This window comes from Motacilla alba, chromosome 7, assembly GCF_015832195.1.
Source record: "Motacilla alba alba isolate MOTALB_02 chromosome 7, Motacilla_alba_V1.0_pri, whole genome shotgun sequence".
In the NCBI taxonomy this organism is placed as follows: Eukaryota; Metazoa; Chordata; class Aves; order Passeriformes; family Motacillidae; genus Motacilla; species Motacilla alba.
In genome coordinates, this window is record NC_052022.1 from 19842312 (window position 1) to 19866065 (window position 23754).

Here is a 23754-nt window from a genome sequence, read left to right on the forward strand (position 1 = left end):
CCTTTTATAAGAGTGAAGAAATTACAATATTTAAACTAAATTTTTTCTTTTTCTTTGCTTTTAGGCAGCAAACCAGTAACCAGTCTTCTCCCGTGGTGCCTGATTTTCTTGACAAACAAATTAAAAAGGTACTACTAAGTTTATATTCTAAAACAACATCCCATTATAACTTCAAATTCCTGAGTCCACAGTTCTGCAATGTGTTCATGTCTGCTTGGCATAGCCATCTGAACATGAAACCGTTAGTGATGTTTTGAAGTCTTTGAGACAAAAGCCTGCTTGCTAAGAACTTTAGTTCTGTAGAGAGACAGGGAGGTACAGTGAATAAGAGAATCAAAAGGCTGGAAATTTGCTGCTGAGAATAAATGCTAGCTGCTCCCTGAGGTGATTTGTCTGTGCACTTCACTTTCTACAGATGTTAGAGACTCTTTTTTAGTAAGGACCTGAGGTTCTTTGGTAGCACTTTGATATCCTGCTCGAATTCAATATGTGAAATGGAGGAGTCGCTCTGTGACTTGGAGCACAGCATAGTCTTTGAAGTCTGATCCAATTTTTGCTGCTTACCATTTGATGTTGAAAGGATGAAATGGAGAAAATGTACAGTTTTTGCCAGTAACTCTGCTGAGCATATGTAAGATTAAAAAAACAAAATCCCTTGGATGATGTACTTAGAAATGTTAAGCAGATTAATACCTTCCTATAGCTTTTTCTAAAGATACAAATTAACTATGAGAGGAAATCAGCATACAGTGCATGCTATGATTTAACTGCATGAGAAAGGGGATAAATAAGTTAAATGGAAAAAAGTAAACAAATGTTTGTGACACGGGTGCTAAGTTGGTGTTGCTGAAAGCCACAAGAATCTTGTGTAATGTAAATCTAGCATTAGATGTTTCAGAGAGTCTTGGGAAATAACAAGTTGCTCTCTATGAGATCACAGCTGTAAGTTATCATAAGCAAGTGGAATCAATACATTTCTTATGTGCTTAAACCAGCATTCTTTATTCCAGAATAATTTGGATGAGATTTCTACTTCTCCATTTATTCCAAAGCATTCATTTCAAACGAATGATTCACAATTAATTAGCCAATCCCAGACAGTTTCAGACCATCAGTTGTCAAGTCTGTTGACATCCTGTAAAAAAGGAGGTAAGAAATGTAATAAAGTAGCAGAGATATTTTGTTTACTGCTTATAAGCTACATGTTGCCAGCATGCAACTTGCTTTATATATTGATGAGATCATTTAACAATCCCTTGAAAGGCAGGAAACGTAAGGGAAAAGCTTTCTTCTATACACTTTCACTGTGGAAATATGAAAAAGCCCTTAAGTCTCTGTAATACAGAGGCAAAAGTAAAATGATTTTTAAAATACACTTTCTGTTAAAAGTGTCATTACTAATCTCAAAATACCCTTTTAATGAAATCAAATCTACCTTCAAGAGCTTCAGCTTTCCTTTGCCTTCCAACCTCAGAAGTCAAAGACGGTAATGAAATCTCTCATGTTGGGCAGAATGAAAGACAACTAGTTTGTTCATACACACAAAGATTCAGTCAGCAGCATGGGAACATCTGCAATAATTCTACAATCTATGCAGTGCAATTTTTTAATTTTAGTTGCTGTTATGTTACTTTTGCCATGTTCAGAAAGAGTTCCAAAACTTAAAGTAAAACATTTTGACATTTTCTTTAATTTTACCTGGTTTATCTTTGGATATTCCAGGAAATCATTACCTATCAGAATACTTTTCTCATACCATGGGTTTTATAATCATCCTATCTTTGCAAATCCATGAATGCAGACTTTATTACTGGACTGTAGAATAACTTTCACAGTTTAAGATGAAGTAGGTTGATAATGTGATATCTGTAACCAGAGCCAAAATGTATATGATAGTAAAATAATTTCCAGATTAATACTGAAAATGAGTTGTTTATAATATTGTGCTATTAATTAACATTACTGTTTGTTTATTTAATGGGACACCTTTTGTCTCGTAAATCTACAAATATTTATCTGAATAATTAAGCCCTAATCCTGCAATTTGTGTGTTTAAATTTTACAGAGTTCAGTAAAACAATTTGCAATTGTTACAATTGTAACAAATTGTGCAAATTTCAATTGTAAAGGTAAGAAGATAGGTATTTATAGGGAATTTGTTCTGTTTATTCAATGTTTTTCCTCTTTTAAACAGGCATAATGTGCTTTCCATGCTGAAAAGAGAATAGTATTTAAACAGAGCAGATTGAGAAATCCATTCTTGCCTCTTCATGCATTTCAGTCCATATTGGTTTTGAATCCGTAGTGTGGAAGTGCAGGGGAAGTTTGCATTGCTGTCTTAAATTATTGCATGTTAAATAATAAACCTGTCAAACAGAAATATCTTCATTGCAGCAAATCCTCTTGAGGGAAGCAGTCAGGGCCCAAATCCATCATCTTTACTCTCTTTACTTGCATATTGTATGTTACCTTGCAACCGGTCTCCTTGAAATCAAAGACCTTGTGTCTGAGGTAAAATTAAAGTGAAACTGGCAGAATTACATCCTTAGTAAACACAATTCAGAACCATTACCCAGTAATTTAGAATGTCTTCAAAAATGTGAAATTATAGAAGAATAAAATTTGAAGAGGAGATAAATGCAACATTGATCTGAACTATTGAAGAGACATCTATATTTAAATGAATAAGCATGCAATTGTGGAGAAGTAAGGCATTTCCTAGTTAAGCATGAAAATATTCAGATAGATGATCATATAAATCGCACTTCAATGAGTAACTATGAAGGAAGTAAACCTGGTGAAGAATAACAACTTCTTTTAAAAGTACTTTTAAAAGCATGGCTTGCATTCAGAGATGCAGATGCTTTCACCTGGTGCTCAGTCTGTATTCAGCCGTAGTGTATGAAGTACACTTTTAAGCAGGTAGTATTCTTACACCTACTGTGAAAACCAAGTGAAACAGGAAATACCTCTTTGGAACAAGAAAGCATGTATAAAAATATGTGAGCTTTACAGTGTCGGGTGATACTACATAAGCTGCTATTCACACTAAAAAGCTGCCCACTAGGTAGTCCAAACAATGCAAAGACTGTTATTTTTCATAGTGAAAATTTTTTCTGCAAAGTTAGAGACTGATTTTTAATTCTCTGGAAGTTACATTACAGACAGCACTAGTCTGCCAGCTTGGTGGTGCTTGGACCTGAAATACAAAGGCCAGTGGGAAAGGGAATGTGACAGGTTTCTGCACTGGTCCATGACCCAGTTATGAAGCAGTGTTGGTATTTGCTTAAGGAGGAAGTCTGTATGCAGGCTTAAGCACAAAAAGAAGGACAGGCTGCTTATTTGTCTTGAGGCCTTAGTAGGTGAGGGTCTAGTTCAGTCAAGAGGGGACAGAACACGAAAGGACAAAATGGTTGATATGACTTTGCGTGTTTTTGTATTAATCGAGTGGTCTGTTCTCTCATATCTTGTTATCTGGCTGTCTAATAGCACGGGCTGCCTGTTCTTAATAACAGATTGGCAAAGGAAGAATTGAGAAGGAAATTTCCACAAAAATCATGCAAAGACTATACTCCATAATTAATACAGAGACAAAAGCCTCTTTTTCACATCAAAAGCCTTCTCACTGGGTCATAGAAAGACTGAGCAGTATGGCCAAACCGCAAGCGCAGTGAGTGCATGCATGTGCTGTGGTTCTATAGTGTCACAAGGGCTGGTTTTACACTGCACAGACATTCCCCTGCACTCTGCCAGAGCACTGGGGCAAGACCAGTAAAAACACTTGGAATTCCCTCCAATGTTTCTGCTGTACACCGTGCCTGGGCAGGGAGTCCAGTCATTAGTAACAATTAAGCCAGAAGTTAATTACTCTAGTCACAACATAGTACCGAAGGAATCGAAAGAATATAATCTCCAGAGGCCAAGTAGTGGTATTCTCATAGATGAGATAGATAGTGAGAATGTTTGAAATTATTAATGAAGAGGGCTTCATAGGGAATTGACCAATGTAACTTTGCTTCAAAGGTAAATGTGACAGATTTTCTGAGATGCAAAGGAAGTACATTTGCAAAAGGAAAGCTAATAGTATTTCTGCATTGACCAAACAATGACATAATTTTTTATGGTTAGCGCAGACATTTTGAACAAGTGACAAAATACACGGAGTCTCTGGCTGTGGACATTGTCTCGTGGGAGAACAATGTGACTTATAGATATGTTCAGTTTATGCCTTTCACCCCACATTGCAATGCTGAAACTTTGTTAAAAGTAGAGAAATTTGCCAGGATTCTGTGAGGTCAGGAAGTATAGTCTTCAGTGTTGTCTATAGCCACAGTTGGAGGCAGTAAATAGTCCATTTAGTAAAATCTTTGATTTTAGATTATTTAATCTTTTATATTTTCAAAACTAGTGGAAATTAGGGCTTGGCATGTTTTGAAGCTGGAGTCCCATTAGTCAGTGACCCATTTTTAATGTTTTTCTTGCAATATGTTTTGGGTGGGGTTTTTTATGTTGATAATGTTTTCCCTTCCTTTCTGGTGAACCAGTCATAAAATGGGATTTGTGAATGTATCTGTGCTGGGTTTCGAGAAATGTATGAAGTCACTGGGTTTTGCACTGATGGAGGACAAGCAGATAATTAAATATGTCAAGTTACTGCTTGATGGGGAGGAAAGCTGCTGCCCATCTTGCTCACTGTGGACAAGTTTTAGTAGGGGCATTGTGGGCATGGGAGACATTATTCCCAAAATGGTACTCTGTGGTTGTCATCATGCAGATGATATTTACAAGTTCATCACCCTAAACAAGAAATTTAAAATAATGATGACTTCATTAGAAGTTCAGATTTAACTCCAGTTTTAAAGAAGTGATCCAATTTAATGCTAAGAGGCATGATCATGTTAAAATACCCAAGCCAAAAAGAACAGTAGCTTGGATGTTTGATCTTTTATTCAGAGTAGTTTTCCTTGTGCCAGACTTTATTATTGAATATAGTTTAAACTGCCTCAATCTAAAGTACAGTCTTGATTCAATGTCTTGTGCTTGCAAGTGAAAGGTGCTTAAATGTAGAGAAGTACGTTACACTATGTGGTGGTTTAATGTTGTAGTAGAGTTTTAACTCTGGTCTCATTTTATTCCTATTTTTGCATTTTTTGAAAAAAAGAGTTAATGGCTATGGCAAAGCATTAATCAGTAGTGACTTGGAAATGGGGGGACCTTTTATCCTCGTATTCACAGATATTCAATATCCCAGCGTGACTGTAATATTATAGTATTATAGTGAAGAACAGGCAGTATCTCACACAAAATGTGGTATCAAGATCTGGGTGCCTTGTAACGAAAGATGCCACTTCACTTCGTGCAAATAGAGAGAGATCAATCCAAGCCATTCAGCTGTTTGTGTAACTCAGCTTCCTGTTTGATTTCATTACAACAAACCTTCCTTTCTAAGTAAAAACAAAACCACTGCTACATGATGTGGTGTGAAATACTGCATGGACTTTCAACTAGTTGTCACTGGGAGATGGGATGTTATTGACACATGATGCCATTCCTTTCAGAATCCTATTATCCAGGAATTTAAAGGAAAGAATTTGTAATCTATTTAGAATTACTTTTGGTTGTTTAAACAGGAGTTTAATTTCATCATTTTTTAGCTCTCCACTGAGACTAATCTTACACTGAGGGAATATAAATAGTGAAAAACTTGACTGTAGTCAGTAAAATCAAAACAGCAAGCAGAATTGGGTCTCTTGGTCATAAAAAAATGACATGAAAAGTTTTCTACACATCTGGGGTTTGGGGGAGTTTTGGGCAAAATATTTGGTTTTGTTTCAGGTGATTTTTCTGAGTGGGTCCGGTTTGAGTTGGTCATTCTTTTGTAAATAAAATAGCATATCACAGGACAGTTTGACTGTTACAAGGAACTCTGAAAAGATGGTGTTACATATTATGGTCTGATTGTATTGAGCATGCTGGAGCTCTGTGTGAGGCCTGTGAGATCTCCATAGTATTCTCCTACAACATACCACACTGGAACAGACAAATTCCTATTAGCCATGTTGCAGCTGAAGGCTTCAGCAGAAGGCTCCAGCAGAGGAGTTGCTGATGTGGTATATCATATAATGAATTTCCAGTGAAAAGATCCTGCTAGTGTTCTGTGGCTTTTGAACCAAAATCTGACTGGGTATGTGCAGGAGAAAACGTAGCTTCTTTTTATTTTTTCCTAAAAGTGTATCACTCGATTATTGATCTCACCACACCTGGGATAAATGCTTTGGGCTTAGTAAATGGAAATCATGTTTCCAGATCATCCATTTTATCTTGCAAATGTGTAAGTAAAATTCCTCATAAGAAAATATTTTTTAGGATGTCTCTTGAGAAAATAAGCTGGTAATAAAGCCATGTTTCAAAGCAATCATTATTGTTAACAGCTGCCTGGATGGCCAGGCTCAGAGAATGGTGGGGAATGATGCTGCATACACTTCGTGTCTGGTCACTAGTGGTGTCCCCCAGGGACAAGTGTTGGGTCCATTCCTGTTTAATATCTTCATTGGTGATCTAGAAGAGGAGATGGAGTCTACCATGAGCAGATTTGCAGACAACACCAAGTTTAGTCAGAGTGTCAATCTGCTGGAGGGTAGGAAAGCCCTGTGGAAGGACCTGGACAGGCTGGATGGATGGGCCAAACCAAGAGCATGAGGTTCAACATGACCAAGTGCTGGGTCCTACAAATTGGCCACAACAGCCTCATGCAGTGCTACAGTCTGGGGGCAGAGTGGCTGGAAAGTGGCCCAGTGGGAAAGGGCTTGGGGGTGCTGGTAGACAGCAGCTGAACACGTGCAGCAGCCACAGCACGCATCAGTACATCAGTGTATGCCCAGGTGGCCAAGAAGGCCAAGGACAATCCTGGGCTGTATCAGGAACAGTGTCGCCAGCAAGGGCAGGACAATGACTGTCCTCCTGTACTCGGCACTGGTGAGGTCACACCTTGGGTGCTGTGTCCAGTTCTGGGCACCTCAGTTCAGAAAGGACATTGAGGTGCTGGAGCAGGTCCAGAGGAGGGCAGTGGAGATGGTGAAGGGTGTGGAGAGTGAGTCCTATGAAGGGCAGCTGAGGGAGCTGGGGGAGCTGTTTAGCCTGGAGAAGAGGAGGCTTGAGAGGACCTTATCACTCTCTACAACTCGATGGAAGGAGGGTTGTAGCCAGGTGGGGGGCAGGCTCTTCTCCTAGGTAACCAGTGACAGGACAGGAGGTCATAGTTTTAAGCTATACCAGCAAAGGTTTATGTTGGACATTAAGAATTTCTTCACAGCAAGGGTGATTAAACATTGGAATGGACTGCCCAGGGAGGTGGTGGAGTCACTGTCCCTGCAGGTGTTTAAGGAAAAGACTGAATGTGGCACTCTGTGCTATGGTCTAGTTGACAAGGTGGTGTTCAGTCTTAGGCTGGACTCAATCTCAGAGGTCTTTTCCAACCTAGTTGATTCTATGATTGTGTTTCTGTCATTATAGGTAAAGGATGATCACCTTTCTAGGCTTGAGAGGCTGCATGGTTATGCAGATAGATGCTTTTGGGGAGCCTGGTACTGTGCATTGCATTGCACATGGTGGGACCCTGCAGGAGCCCCTAGGAGGAACCATCACCTCCCACCCAGTGGAAACCCTGAATTTTCGCTTTCTGGAATTGTACAGGAGCCTTTCACTAGCCATTAGGGTGAGAAACAGAACCTCATTTTCAGTATTTCAGTTATTTACCATATATTCAGTGGGAATTTAGAAAATCTAACTGCATACATAAGTGATATCAGTTGCACTTCTCTTGGCCTAATGTCAATTTTTCAGCTGAGACTTGCAGTGATGATGTTTGCATTCTGAACTGATTGACCCATCAGTGGTTTGTGTTAAATTTTTTGCTACTCTGCAATGGCATGATATGCAGCCTGAATTTTGCCAAAGTATCAGACCAACAAATCTGAGAAGAAATTGGCTCTTCATAAATCTTTCTTTACTGCACAGCTTCTTAATTGTTTTTTTTCCCCTCCAACAGGCAAAGACATAAACAGTGGCAAGTGATAAATACAAGCTTTGATTTGTTAAACACATGTTAGCTCTGTGTTTAGCCCTAGGCAGTGAATTTCATTATAGGCTGGTTTAGTTCTGGATTGGTTATTGTGATTGCTTCCAATGCGAAGAGATTTGACCTGCAGCCATGACTGATTAGTATCAGAGGTGAGAGATAAAATAAGATGCAAGTAAACTGCAGAGATAAATTGCAATAGAGTTCTCCAGAGACAACTCGGTACTTGTTCTATGTAAAACAAGTTGAAATTCAGCTTGTAACGACTGCATTGTGATAAAAATTGATTGCAGAACTCTCTCATTGAAATATCAAAAAATATAGTAAGAAATCCAAGAAATTTAATGAAGTTGAATAATAAGTACATGATAATGCTGTGCCAAAACCCTGTAGGTTTTAATAGGGGTTCAATTTCTCCTCCTAACACATAATGTCCACTGATCCAAGTTGCTGTTCACCTGTTCTTTGTCTTCATTTTCTATCCACAACATACAGGTTTGTTTGAACATTTCTTTGTGTTGTATCTTTGTGAGTAGTTAAGTTTTTTGTCATGCACTTCACTGTCCTGTTGTTGTTGTTTGAAAATTCTTTTAAGTACTCCCTATCAGCATTATTACCAGTTACTAGTGCTCTGAATCAGTAGCATATCTCAGATAACTGATGTACTCTGGCATATAGTGTTGCTCCTAATTCATTACTCTTCTGTTTCTAAAAAAACCACACCATTTTTTCTAAGTAAACTTGGTTAGCGTAAGTACAGCAAAAATAACTAATAATATTTTCACAATGGCTTTTTTTTCAAATTGCAGAATTTTAAAACTTTTTCTCACAGCAGAAAATTTTAGATAATTTCTTTATTTCTGGGTATTTTGTAAGAAAAGGCTAAGACCCTTAATTGTTTGCTTTTGTAGAGCTATGATTTAATCTGCTAGCTGTATGTTACCTAAGAATTTCTTGATGTTTGCTGGTATTTAAAAATCTGAATTCACTCTATTGAATTCCCCACAACTGAGTCGTAATAGCTGGATTTCACATCTTTCTAGAAGACACTGCATCCTTTCACAAATAATTTTTATAGTTCTTCATAGATACTGTGAAGAGATAACATGTTAGTAAAAGCAGTAACATAATTAATGTGATGTTGCAGAATGTTACATGAGGTGTGTGGGACAGTTCAGAAAGTACCATAACACATTAACCTGTACAAAATACATTAGAAGTTTGGATTTTTTTCCTCTGTTCTAAATTTGAGTTATTATTCTAGTGGATTGGCTGCTGAAAATCATATACAGCTCAGTAGAAGCCCAAACCATGGCATATAAAATGCATGGTTGATCAGTGCAAATTAAAAAAAAAAAAAAAAAAAAAAGAGAGAGAGAAAAAAGAAACATCTCTGACAAGTAAAGGATAGATACTGAGGACAAAATGTTTGTAACCACATTTGTGAAGATGTAGATGCTACAAGTTACTCATACATACAGTTTGATAAATAAGTATTCCATTCCCTAATCATGAACTGGTTCTAAGGCATTTAGGTGGGAAAAAAATTGCCTTACATGACTTATTCATTAGCTCTGCTCATGACAATGATTGTCTTATTTGGCTGTCCATCATTACTTCTCTCTACTCACTAGAAGTATTTTGTATTTCATTTCTCTCATGGATAACCTCAGATGATTCTAATTATTAGGCTGAGTAAAGCGATAGCCAATACTAGCTTGTCGCAGTAATTGTGAGCTTACAGAGCTCCCTTCTGACCCCAGGCAAGGATAATCTTTTGTGAGGATCTTCCTTGACCATGGAGAGAATTCCAGGAAGAAGTTGTTGTGCTCAAGTGTTGGCAGTACAGCAGAAAAATAATGCCACACTCCCACCTTCCCAGCTTATAACACTTTTCCCCCAAGGGAAGGTCAGAGTACCAAAATTAACAGGAAGTATTGTTACTGATGCTAGTGGGAAAAAGAGGAGCTGCTTTCCTTTGTGTGGTCAGGCAGGCAACAAGCATATCTTAATTGTAATACAACATCTATAAAAGAAGAGTTTTATGAATTCTAATATTTCTTTTCCTAAAAATACCTCAGTACCTGTTTTTTGTCCTTAAGGTTTGTCCTGCCTTGTACATGTGAAAACACAGGCAATGAACAATGTGAGAAGGCAAGAAGCACAACTGTGTAATTACTAGGTTTTGCCTCTTCCTTGTCAGGTTGGTCTGCTCTACCAGGCTAAGTCTGACAGGGAGAATGCAGACATGACTAACAAGCTGGATAGCAGTAAGAATACCCATGAAGATTTGATCGTCTTAATTATGTCCTTCTTCATCTGACTGTCTCACATTTTGTTGGGAATCAAATATAGATGATGCATGTGATGGCCTAGTACTAAAAAGGTGGAAAGCTGTGCCAGCTGTTTACCTTCAGTTACAGCTAGTTTCTGTCCTAGAAAGAGCTTCTTCAATTCTTTGTCTGTGGCTTTGTGAGTGTAGTGCTATTCTTGGGACTCTGTCTCGCCAATGTGCTTATGTTGCATCCTGCACCCACACAAAAGTTACATTCAAAATAGGGAAAAAGTATTACATTGTTCCAGCCTCTTTTTGCAGTTCTAGGATTTGCAAACACCAAAAATGCCCTGCAGCAAAGTGGTGCAATTGTTTTTTCTACATTCTTTTAATGTTGTTCTTTACTGCATATTCTTAGTCACGATAAAGAGCATGACTATCAAATGAATAACAGCAAGCTTGTCAGTTTTAAAGGGCTTACTTGGAAAGAAGAAAAACAAACCAACAAGTAAGTTTGCTGCAGCTCTACCAAAAAAAAAAAAAAGCTAATTTTAGTAGCAGCATAGATAGGTGGAGTTTCAAAAATTAAGAACAACTAGTTGTTATAGTTAAAAATTGGTAAAAGGGGTACTTGTGTAACAAAAATCTTTGACCTGTTAATTTTTTTTCAGAGACAGGAGAATTCAGGTCTGCATACTGTCTTGCCTAATGTCCCAAAAGGGCACAGATCAAGATTGCAGTTTGGGCTAGCCCCTCATATTTTGCTCATCAGACTTTGAGACTAAGTGATATCAATTTCTTTCTTTCTCTTTGTTGTCACCATGCTTCCAATTAATATTTCATTCATAAGAAACTGATAAAATGGAAGTTCTCAATCTCCTCACAAGGATTCACCCCTTGCAATGGTATTCAGAACAGCTGCAAGTTCAAGTCTGTAGTATATATCAGTTTTCTGACTGCATATCCAGGCTCACACTTTATGCCTTTTAAGCATTGATTTAGGGCCCAAGAAGGGTAAATTCCTCAGCATCATATCCAAAGGAGCTTAACTGCTTCAGAAAAATGAAATTTTGCATCACTCTAGATACTCTTACTTGTAAACCGTAGTCGACTTTAAAACATTCCCTGGGAAGAACATGGTCATCAGACAGCCTTAGGCAGACATGTCTCACGGCATTGCAAATGAAGTAGGATTTTCATTATTGTCTTTCATCATCATAAGCAACTTACAACCTAACACTTTCAAAATCAGATTGCCTACATGGTAATAGCCTGCCACACAAGCGAATAATTGACACATATTGAAGAAAATCACTGTTAATTCACAGAACTCTCCTTGTCCCACCCACAAAATAAATATGCACAGTCAGAAAGCATATGCCAATATTCTGCTTAAATTCTGTAACTTGTTTGTGGAATTGTAGTCACTTTTGGTGTGACTTGCAAGGAAAAAAAAAGAGAGAAAAAAAAGAGGAACCAATCTAATTTTTTTTTTGAAAGAGATTATAACAGGAAGGCAGAAAATGGTGACCATGGTAGATGAAAACATGCAGAACTTCACATGTAGGGAAAACATGTGACAGTGGACAGACATCATGGAATTAAAACCAAGCCAGAAGTGGAGTGAAGAGGGAATATGCCATCAAAGAAGAAAACCTGTGCAGACAAGCATGGTAGACAAAGAAGCAAATGAGATGAAAAACGAAAAATATACTGTTCAATTTCAGTAAGAACAGAAGGCTTGGTAGCCTTGGCAAATGTCCTGCTGCTTTCTGTAGCATTTCTTTGCTCATATCTACTTTTTAGGGAAAAGTGTAATTCTAGTTTAGAGCATTTGAAAGGAGAATTACAATTCGTTCTCTATTTTAAAAGGTAAAATCTTTTTGAATGGGAATACTTGCCGAACAGTTTTCTTTGCTGTACTGCCCCTAGTATTGCATCCCAGTTTGCAACACTTTATATCATTATTTGCAACTTTTTTTTTTTTTGTTACGCTTAGCAAGCCAGTGTCTCTGAAAGGGTAGAGCATTAATTGGTCCAAAATCTTTGAAAATAAAGAAGAGACCAGATGAAATAAGGGAAATTTTCCCTTGTGTGATAACAACCTTTTATTCAGTGATTCTTTTTTATGTTCTGTTAATGAACTTTGGAAGCTAACCAAACAAACAAACAAAAAAGATAACAAAGAATGTAAATATCTATCGTCTCATCAGGAGAAGAGACAAGGTAAAACACAATACTCCAGACAGTACAGTGAGTTACACAATTAATTCAGCCTTAAAACAAGATTCCAGAAGTTAACTGAGACAGGAGGAATTGAGATTGCCCACACTGCATTTCTAGGACTAGCAGTCTTACATTCTGTATTTCTCTATCACATCCATTGCAGCTGTACAACTATGATGTTTTTGTCTTTGCAGACAAGGAATGAATACATTTTCAGTGTTATTTCGTAATGTTATTTTCAATTCCTCTCTTCGTTCCCATTTCCATGTTCAGTGTTGGACCTAAGCAAAAGCTTTACATTTTTAAATTTAGTGATGTTTACTGTCAGGCCTAAATTCATTAATCTGTGACTTTATGGCTATGATTAAACCTATGACTTTATGACCCTAAACCTGTGAGAAGAACTTGAGGGTTCTCATGGATGAAAAGCTGGACATCAGCCAACAGTGTGAGCTTGCAGCCCAGAAGGCATGGCTCCATCGAAAGAGGAGTGGCCAGCAGGTCGAGGAAGGTGACTTTTCTCTTCTACTCTGCTCTCATGAGGCCCCACCCAGAGTCCTGTGTTCAGCTCTGGGGTGCTCAGCACAAGAAAGAAAGACATGGACATGTTGGAGTGAATCCAGAGGTGGCCATAAAGATGGTGAGAGGGCAGGAACGCCTCTTCTACTAATACAGTCTGGGAGAACTGGGGTTATCCATCCTGAAAAGAGAAGGCTTCAGGGAAACCCTGTTGCAGCCTTCCAGTACTTTAAGGGGGCTTGTGAAAAAAATGGAGAGCAACTTTTTACACGGGCAGATAGCAATACAAGGGGGAACCATTTTAAACTAAAAAAAGACAGATTTAGATTAGAAGTTAGGAAGTTCTTTACTCAGAGTGTGGTGAGGCACTGAACAGTCTGCCTAAAGAAGTTTTGGATTTCCCATCCCTGGAAGTGTTCAAGATCAGGTTGCACAGGGCCCTGAGCAATCTGATCTGATGGGTGACATTCCTGCCCATGGCCAAAGATTGTAACTAGGTGATTTTTAAGATTCCTTCCAGCCCAAGCTTTCTATGATTCTATGCTTTATGCATCTTATCTATCTTTCCAAATGTAATAGAATGTTGGCAAAGAGCTTTAAATCAAGTTCACACTCTTCTAGAGCTTCTTGTGGTAGCTTCTTGACATCTTATGATTATGCAGGGTCATCCACATCAGAGGATGTGGATGTGCCTTTCTTTCTGGACATAATTCTTTAAAAGTAACAGCTTTCAGCTCTATCGATAGTTGCTTTTGAGAACCAGATCCAGATTTATTATTTGAGTTAACGATTTAGGATCAGTATTTAAGGTCAGCCTTTACCAGTGGGTTATCAAGATCTTTTATCCCTTGTTGCTGATTGAGTGCATCCCAGATTGGTCTCTAGGTAAAGCCTTTAGCTAATGAAGTAATAAAAAAAAAAAAAAAAAAAAAAAAAAAAAAAAAAAAAAAAAAAAAAAAAAAAAAACCAAAAAACCAACCCGAAAAAAAAACACTTTCTTTCTGTTCTTATGTTCTTTCTTTATGCTCTGTTAAAAAAAATAAAGTAAAATTAGTGGCAGATGACATACAAATTTCCTCAATATTGTCAAATTCTGCAAATAAGAAATCCCAGGAATAAGAGCACTATTGTCTGCCTTTAGATTTGTAGTTGCCTTTAGATTTGTAGTTGCTTTACTGTAGTCAGAAAAAGCCAAACTCAGGAAGTGCATATGCTCTGTAAGACACCTGAGTTTAACTGTAAGAGTTGTGTCTACCATGTGCTTTGCAGGCCAACTGGAAAATTGCAAGTGCTGGGTTGATGCAGGACGAATGTCTCTCATAACCTGTGAGAAGGTACAGCAGAAGAAGATGTCCCCATATTTACAGAGGTTGCTCCAGTTCCACATCAACTGAAAATGAGAAAGTCTAGAGGATATGGGAGAAAGATTAACTGTCAGGGACTGCAGCCCTTTATCCTGGTGGCTTTTGTTCAGGTTTGTGCTGCCCTGCCTTAGAATGATTCCTATCCTGAGACAAGTAGGAACAAAGAAATGGAGCTGGCTCTGCATGCAGTGAGCAGGCCCTCTGTGCTAGGGGTGTTCTCTGAAGAGGCCTCGGGGAAACTCTAAATTGGGCCTGTTATGCTCAACATCATCGTGCATCTTCATGCTACAACATAAACAAGCATGGCTGGTCTGTAAATGTAGCCCATTGTATCTGGATTACATTTGTTAAACTAATGCTTGGGGTTTTGTCTGGCTTTGTTCATACCAATACCGGAACATTGAGTAAGAACTGCAAATCAGAAACAAAAAACACAAGCGTTTTAAAATATTGCTCCCACAGATTTGAGCCCCAAGTGTGTTTTATATAAACATTTTGAATTGTGGCTGGATTTTTGACCGGATTGTTTCCCCTGAAGGATCTTGTGAAACAAAAACAAGCTGAACAAAACAAGTTTTGGTGGGATGGGCCTGTGCTTGTTTTCATGTAAGCTGATGACAAAGCTCAGAGCAGGAAGGCAGCAGTGTGCTGGAGTCTGGTGTACATTGTGTTCTGCATATTCCCAGCCGACTTGCCAGGAGTGCTCTAGAACTAAAACAAGAATCCATTTTCACTAGGGCATAGGAAAAGAAGTCATCATTAATACAAGTTGGCTGTTTCAAATCAATAGACTTGGTTAACATGATATCCTGCTTTTGGCTTCTTCTCATGTGAGTGTGTGGCCTGTGATAGGTTAGGAAGGTGAGCACTTTTGAGAACTATCCTATCTCTTGTGTGGCCCATGAAAGTAGTTTATATTCTAGCACTGTGCCCTCTGTGCTTCAGTGTGGGTATATAATTTCACAGAGGAGATGAGGAAGTGGTTGGCTTTAGCATGAAGCTGTTTCCAGTGGAATTCCAAGGTTATATTTATGTGAATGTGCTATGCATCATGGGATTGCAGTGAACGAGGCAGAAGGTCTCCCCATCCTAGTGATGAAAAAAATTGGAAAGTGAGGAACGTTTTGCTTGTAATAGCTGTTTGAATTTATTTTAATTGGGTCACTTCCATGGAATACTGTAATGTAGTTTCTGTAGATGCTGTATCATTGAGCAAAGTAAGTGTGCTACCTGAAGCAGAGGTGAAAGTGGAGTACACTGTGTTGTGCTTAAGTTTCAAGAGAGGGTAAAAGTGATACAGATTGTTAATGGTATTGCTTGTCAGACTTTTTATTTAGCTTCAAATTTGGAAGAGCTACTCCTTTATTTCTAAACCTTCACATTTGCATCCCTTTGATATTAAATACTTGTGAACTAACTAGAGAACAGAGCTGTGAGTTCAGCAGCCAAGAGATCCTTGATTTATTAACATAGAATTTCACAGGCTTGTGTGCAACATCTCCTTATTCTGCAAGTAACAAATGCAGCAGTCAGAAGCAGAGCTTCATCACAAAGATCCCAGTACTTCAGGGTGTGGCAGTGGTACCCACACATCTTGTTTAGCATTATAACAATCATTGCCTAAGTAAGACCATTCAAAAAAAATTGAAATCTGAATTCAAAGTAACTGCTTAGAATTAGATGTTTATAGTACAACTGGAAAAGTAAATGGGTTGAACAGTATAGACAATATAGCATGGCTGTGAACAGACTTTGCTATTTGATAAGTTTCTTGTTTAAGACAAAGATAATATATATCTGTGTTGTGAAACAATAATGAGCAGTAATCACGATTTAAGTACATAAAGCATTTAAACTGGGGTAACTAACTGCTGCATTGTCCCCTACAGTGCCATTAAGACATTTAAAGGGGAAATCTAAATTACTTCTAAGACATTCTGTTACCTAGTTACTCTAAACACAGTTGAGGATATACAGTTGCTGCTTCAATTACTAACACCTTACTAATTATGCCTTTGCAAGTAACTGTGGGAAAACATTTTAATTTAGTTGTGTAGAAAGTTCAAAGTAATATTTGTGGTGCTTATCAGACTCCTGCAAATTTAAGAACTCTGATGTGCCTTCTTTTTGATATATGTGTTTGACTATGGCCTACAGATTTATGTGAAAAATGTTGTATTTTTAGTGTAGTCTTTTGCAAGATGGCATTTGAAAAAAGAAGTCTGCACTGAACTGGCAGGTTAGGCTGTATCTGCAGTTAGAAGACTGCAGATGTATGACAACAAATTTCCTTTCTGGAAAGACATGCATCATAGCAAAGAAGTTCTTAAAGCAGTTTGCCAAATGAATGGAGTTGTTCTGGTAAAAAAAAAACCAAAACAGTATTTCTAGCTGAGGACTTCTGCCAATCCAATTATGTCAAGAAATAAATGCATTGGTAGCATTTGCTGGTATAGACTATGCCTTAAACTAGACTGTTGTTCAGAACAAGGGCCTTTTTTTTTTTTCTTTCACTGCCTTTATTGCAATGGACCTTCTGCTTAGTGTGTGCCCAGGGAAGGCATGGTTTATACACAACCGTTGGATTAAAGAGCTCAGGCTCAGGTTTTCATTTTGAGTGGACCCTGCCAAGCATGGCCTCGTGATTCAATTTAAGGAGGAGTGATGTGTGCTCTTAGATGCATTTGAATAAGCACCAGTATTTTGTCCTGAAGATTCCTAAAATAACCAAAATAAAAATAATCTGAATACTTCAGGCTGTCAGGTTTCTGGCCTGTACTTAGAGTTCAGTCAAGACAGTGGAGAAGGTCCCAGTGGATTTTGGATAAGATCAGAAAAAAATGAAAATAAGAGGAAGTAAATGGACCCTGCTGTGCCCAGTTTCCCCAAAAATTCCTTTTCTGATACTGAGGAGCAACTTTCTTTTCAACCAATTTTCATGTGGTATTTCTCAACAGACATAGAGTTTTCAGGGCTGAAAGGTAGAGAATGGATACCTTATGCAGGCACTGCACACATGCTCTGGGGCAGGCAGTGTGCTTGCAGCTGTGCAGCATCCTCCCTCCACCTCTCAGAGCATGGTAGTACTGAGTAAGGTTTGCTTTCCACAACTTAATTTGCTTAATTTATCCTGAAAACTCTTGGCATACGCTTCAGCAGTATAATGTAGGTAGAGAAATTTGACAGGGCTAGCTAAAAATATTATATATTATAGGAAGAGTAAATGTAAAATAATTGGCTAAACTTTCGTTTTCAGACTAATACATTCATGAACGATATTCATTCAACACTAAATCCAAATGCTTCCCATATCATTGGAGATTACGTACAGTGTGAACAGAGGCCAGTCTCATGTATCCTCTTTGCCCTTTTTTTGTATTGATGAGTCCCATAAGTTTCTCCTTTCTGCTTAACCATAACATTCAGACAAATGGAAATGCACGCAAATGCCAGGCTATTCATCAGCAGTGTGCTATGGTATTGGAAAAACAATAGATTCATTAACATAACAGTATATTCTATAAACTTGAAAATAAATAACTGTATTTTTAATGTCTTACATTGAAGGTGAGTTTTTGAAAAAAACTATAGTGTTCTTCAAGGCAGTGCATCTTGAATTAACTCAACCTTTGAAAACATTCTTTTCTGTACAGAAATTAAATTCATTGATCCCTTTTAAGTACATGTTCTTTAATGGCCTTTCACTACTTTTAAAGTCAATTTTAGGTACATCCGAAGCTAAACAACTGCAGTTTATGTGTTCATTATATAATTCATCCAGATTGATCAGTTTAATATCTGATTTTTCAAGATTTCCTCACAATTCTGGAATTTCAGCAATGCAGATATTTTCCTTTTGCCCAAGGCAATAATAGATGTGGTGTGCAAACACTGCTTTAAAGAGGGTGTCTGTCTGCTGATTTACATATTTTAAAAGTATTAAGATCAAAAGTAATGAGAATTTAATCCATATGGCATGTAAAAGATAAATAGGAATATTAATACTGTATCAAATACTAATTAAAGGAAACACCAGTCCTATTTTTAAAATCTTGCATGCAGATGAAAAAGAAGTCATTGCAAAGTTAAGATCTGATTCTTAAAGAAATCAAGAATTTTTTTCAAGCCCAGATTCTAACTGAGTCTGGGTTCATATGCTGGGCCAAATTCTGTTTGCATAGTACTTCTCAATGTCACTGGAGTACCCCTTTCTTTCGAAGTATCTCATGTGGTTCTAAAACTGAAAACTGCCATCAGCTTTACTACCAGCTTTTAATATGGAAATCCCCTTTTATTATCCAAGAAGCTGAAATACCAGTGTTTTCTAATGCCTAAGTGTACATGTCTAGGCTCTAAAATAGCCGATTCATGGGAACCCTATTGGATTTTAATCAAGTCCTGTGTGCAGATTGTAGCATTGGGTGAAGAAAATGTTGTCATCTCCTCGAAGAAAACCTTAGACAAGAGTGGTCAAGATGAGCCGTGAGTTTTCTGTGTCTTTGGGCTAGACTAAACTTCTGTCTTTCACTGTTATGGAATTTGTAGGTGAAAGTACCTTGGGATGTGTGCTCCTGGCAGAGGAACAAGTACTCAGGAATACTTGCACTGGAGTTAGAAGCTTTAGTGCAGTGCCAGCCTAGCACTCCACACAGACAAATCAGCCATAGCTAGACATGTATGTATCATGGAGATACATTTAGACCTTCATTATTTCTAAGACTGTAGACCTTCAGATCTCTATTAAGTCTTTGTTATAAATATTAAAAGGTAGGGTATACTTTCAACAGAGGAGTTAGCTTGCAGTGAAAAGTTTCCTTTGAAATATGAGGAAAAATAAACAGGGACAGCTTATAACAAGTTATACTGGTACTGCAGAGTCTTGTAAATGAAAGAATAAATTTATCATCTTCTGAAGTAGGCTGAAAAAGTCTTGTGAATAACTAGAGTGGTTTTTCTTCATTGTGCCTTGAAGAATATGTCTACACCAAAGCTGTCTGAGACACAGCTGACCCTGCCAGAGTGGAGAGAAAAGTCTGAAATGTTAAATCTTGCTATGGTTTCTATGTGTTTCTATGTAACTACAGCAAGCAGTTATATATCCCTATAGAGCAAATGTTGCCCTCCACATTTCATTTGAGAAAATAGACTATGATCAGTGGACTGTTTTCTGCTTAGAGGGGGCAGTGATTCTACTGTAGAAGGCACTAAGACACTCTGCAGGTTGTATAAATCTCCAGTGCTGCTGCTGTGTTCTCTTCAGCCAGATCAAAGTGGTCAGGACAAAGTTGTTTTGTCAGCGGATCAAAAAATCACAATTCTTCTGCAACCTTCCATCCACTTTGAAAGTGCTACACCATTCTAAAGAAAATGGTACAGCGACACATCAAGCATGTACCAGTTGTTCCATGCATGGATGGAGCAAAATTGTCCAGGAGCTGTCCTCTTAATCCAAGAGGCAATTTGATGTAGAAGGAAAAATGCAGTCAACTAGAGAAAGGATGTGATGGAGAGTGCTGTAAAACATTCCCAGCTGCCTGTATGTAAAGCCAGTTTAGCCAATCTGACAGATGATAACTGTGGATATAGACCCATCTGCTTCTTGTCCTCTTCCTGGAAGTATTAGGGAGATGCTGTAATTGCACCCTGTGCCTCTTCTTTGCAGTCAGTCTAAGGATGATTTCACAAAGGTACCAGCCTGGGTACATCTAGAAGAAACTGAGCTTTGTCCTGGGTAAGTTAATGGTTTTTTTTCCTCAGTTATAATTTCAAATATCTGGCAAGAGTGCATTGGCTCTGTGCCTTCTGAGTCATGGTCTCCCTGGGAAGGAAGGATGTGGTTAAGCACTGAAGTTGTTTTGTGGACTGCTGAGTGGCGACAGGGCCTTGTATCCCAGTTGTGGGGTTTTTTCTGTTCACTTTACTGCAGAATAGCCCAGGTACTGTTTTTAATAGTTTATGTGTATTTTGTAAAAGACCTTTTAAATATTGAATACATTTTCATTTAAATTAAATTAAAACATAGCAGTATATCATCACATGGTTCATTCAGTCTTGAAGCAATTTTGAAATGTTAACTGAAAAAAATCTGCCTTGGAGCATTTTTTACATCAAACATTCCATGAAAATATTTTCATGAAACTCTTTAAGTATTTCCAAATATTAAAGAAGAGAGATGACTTTCTGAGTATTGGTGATGGGTTAATGCAGATAGTGTCAAGTTCACATTTAAAAGAAAAAGAGAAGTAATGTAAGCATTACAGTGGGGGGAGACGACCAGCATCATCTGTCACTGGCACAGGCTGACACATTGCTGATGCCAATTCACATTCTGACAGAGGTGTTGTAGACGCCAAATAAACAGGTAAGCAGTTTTACAAGCAGAGACAAGAACCAAAGAGAAGTAAGCTAGTGGCACAATGAGTAGTTTTGGAAATAAATATACAGATAGGTATTTTCTTCCCTCCCCATACCATTCCCTCCTCAGCTCCATCTTGGTTTAGGTTTTGAAATGGTTTCTAGTAGCCATGCCTTCATTGCCCTTTAGAGAGCTGGGGAAGAGCAAATGATGGTGATTGGAAGAGGAATAATCATCTTTTCCCTTCAAGACAGGATGATTTCCCACAGAGGGAAGATTTTTCATTCCTATAGTGTAGTACCTGTGGATATATTTGGAATGTACTGTTGGCTCTGTATCTATCAGATAATAAAACTCATCTTGGATCAGCATTAAGGTTAGCTTAGTGACCTCTAGAAATTTACTGGGCAGAAGTTTATTCTTGGAGTTTATTGTGGTTCTGAGCCTAAATGCTTTCTTTACATTCTTCCTGGACTTTTGTAGTTTTTGTCTGGATAATTCTTAGCCCTGTTGTCCAGCTGGAGGGCCAAAGTACTTCCTTATCCCTACCCATAGATTTAAAAGATCGCTGCTTCTTTCAGGGGGCGACTCAGAAATCTGGAGCCCTTATCCTCACCATATCCTTCTCTGTATTTATGATAGCTTTATATCTGTATTCCAGAAAAAAAAAATGTTCTGGTGGATTTCTACTTGGGGATGAGCACAAATGAGTAGAGCTGGACTGAAAAGATGTGAATCCTAGAGCGCACACTACTTCCCTAGGATGGTCCCTGTGTTGCCTTCGGGCTGTGGTTTCCGATCTAACTGCAAGACAAGGACAGTCTCCCAGCAGCTCCAACACCTTTGTGTAGTAGAAATTCCTTCTGTGAGCCTGGGTTGTGTAACATCTCACATTTACAGGTCTGAATGCTAGGCTCTAGTATTTGCTGTGGATCAGTGTCATCGGGACAGCACTACTGAGCTGGGCATCTGGGTCACTATGATAGCAAAGCAGCATCTCAGTCAACTCAGATAATACTCAAGAACAAAAACTCATTCAAACTGTACTTGACACAGCCATTTCTTCCATACTCAGCCAAATCTTTTGCAGGACACACTATCATTTTATTGGCCATTTTTGCACCTTTCCTGAAACCTGAGTTCTCAACAGAGACACATGTGGATTTTTCTGCCTTTGAAATAAAAGGCTTCCAGAAGACTGTGACCACTAACTGGTAGCTATGTGTGTGATACGAGTATTACTGATCATTTGTAGAAGTCAGTGTGTGCAAACCATAGTCTGAGACACTTTTCATGAATCTCTGAGCATAAAAGATGTCTTGAATATTGACATATCAAAGTATTGTCCCTGAGGTTCAGGTGCTATCCTGCTAGATGGACAGGATATTGTCGCTGGTGTCTGATGATGGAAGATGTCTTTCCTGGGTGTTACATGCTGCCAGTTTAGAGAGCAACTCAGAGAAGCAGCCTGCAATTTCTTCAACCTCCTCATTTTGTGCCTAGGCACTGCAAGATGCTTCTGTGCATGTTTAGGTTTATTAGTTTGTGGAGGACGTAATGCTTAAGAATGACAGCATACCCAGAGAAGCTGTGGATGCCCATCCCTGGAACTGATCAAGGCCAGGTTGGATGGGGCTTTGAGCAGCCTCGTGTGACAGAAGGTGTCCCTGCCCATGGCAGAGGGGTTGAAACTCAATCTTCAAGGTTGCTTCCAACCCTAACCATATTATGATTCCCTAGAAACTTCCATTAATGCAAGCTTTTACTTACAAAGTGAAGAACAAAGGTATCTTTGTGGAATGCAGGAAATAATAAGCCTGTGCTTTATTTCATCATAGTTAAAGGAAAATTAAGTGATAAATTTTGATTTGATTTCAGCATATTGCCTAGTTCCCTCAACCAACCAAATTAGGGACAAAGGCTTTTTTGCCTTTATTCTCATTTCACAGCAGGATATCAGCTAAATGAAGATTTTTAGTGATTCGTTTGATCATATCATATCTGTTAAAATTTTTATCTTTCTCTGATACCAGTCATGAATATACCTTTTGACTATCCCTCTGTTGATGGACTTCATCTGAACTGAAAAATCTAGGCGTCATATCATAGATCATTTTTCAGTGGAAATGCCAGTTGCTGCAGTGTTACTCCCTCCAATGTTCACAGGTAATTCCTGTTACTACCACCCAATTGGGTTAAACACAAAAACAAAACAGCAAAGATGTCTTTTCCTAGCAGGCTGAGGATGGCATGGTATTTAACACAAATTTTAAAGGAGTATAAACAAGAATAATAATGGATAACGTTTAATAACATATGATTTCAAAACTATCAGTATACAAACAAAATAGGTCAATGCATACAACTAATTACTAGCACCTGAAGCAGACTAGAGATGGCAAAAATGAATCAATTTAATAAACAGCTTAAATGACCTTTAAAATGGGCATTGAGCTTGACTTTAATGGAAAATAGCAGGAAAATAGCAATATAGTCCATCTTTGGAACATCTGAAGTTTGGAACAACCCAAAGATTCTTATTGTAAGAATAAGGGTTGTGAGAAAAGTTTTCCTTTCATGTGCAAACAGAGGTATTGCAGTGTGAAGTTACACTCATATGGATCAGCAATGAAAACTGCAAATGGGTACCTTAGCTCTAGGCAGCTTGGCTTTCCAGAGCTGTGAGGAGTCAACAGAACTGTGACTGCTTAACTATCTCCAGTAATTTGTTCACCTAGGCAGTTACCTGCTCAATCTTGAGTAGTGCAGCCACCCAACATATGACAAAATTCCAATAATTATTATATCACTATTTAATTCAGAGCATTTGGATATGAGATGCTTTCATTGCTGGGTACATGTTTAACCAGTTGTGTTCAACACATTTGAAACATCTATTCACTAAGAGGATAAAACCTGTTGCCAGATTTTGCAGGCT

At 38.2% G+C, this 23754-nt stretch overlaps 1 protein-coding gene across 9 annotated transcripts in view; it reads left to right on the top strand.

Annotated features, from left to right (window-relative positions):
- MYO3B (myosin IIIB) overlaps positions 1–23754 on the top strand; it is a 199356-nt gene that overhangs the window by 154646 nt on the left and 20956 nt on the right. For 8 of the 9 annotated variants that reach the window (XM_038141810.1, XM_038141806.1, XM_038141805.1 and 5 more), the window contains 2 exons: positions 65–128; positions 1011–1149. In XM_038141810.1, coding sequence (XP_037997738.1) covers positions 65–128; positions 1011–1149 — 203 coding nt within the window. Of the gene's footprint in view, positions 1–64; positions 129–1010; positions 1150–20123; positions 20193–23754 lie in introns of all 9 variants that reach the window. The other variant, XM_038141812.1, reaches the window with a different exon arrangement.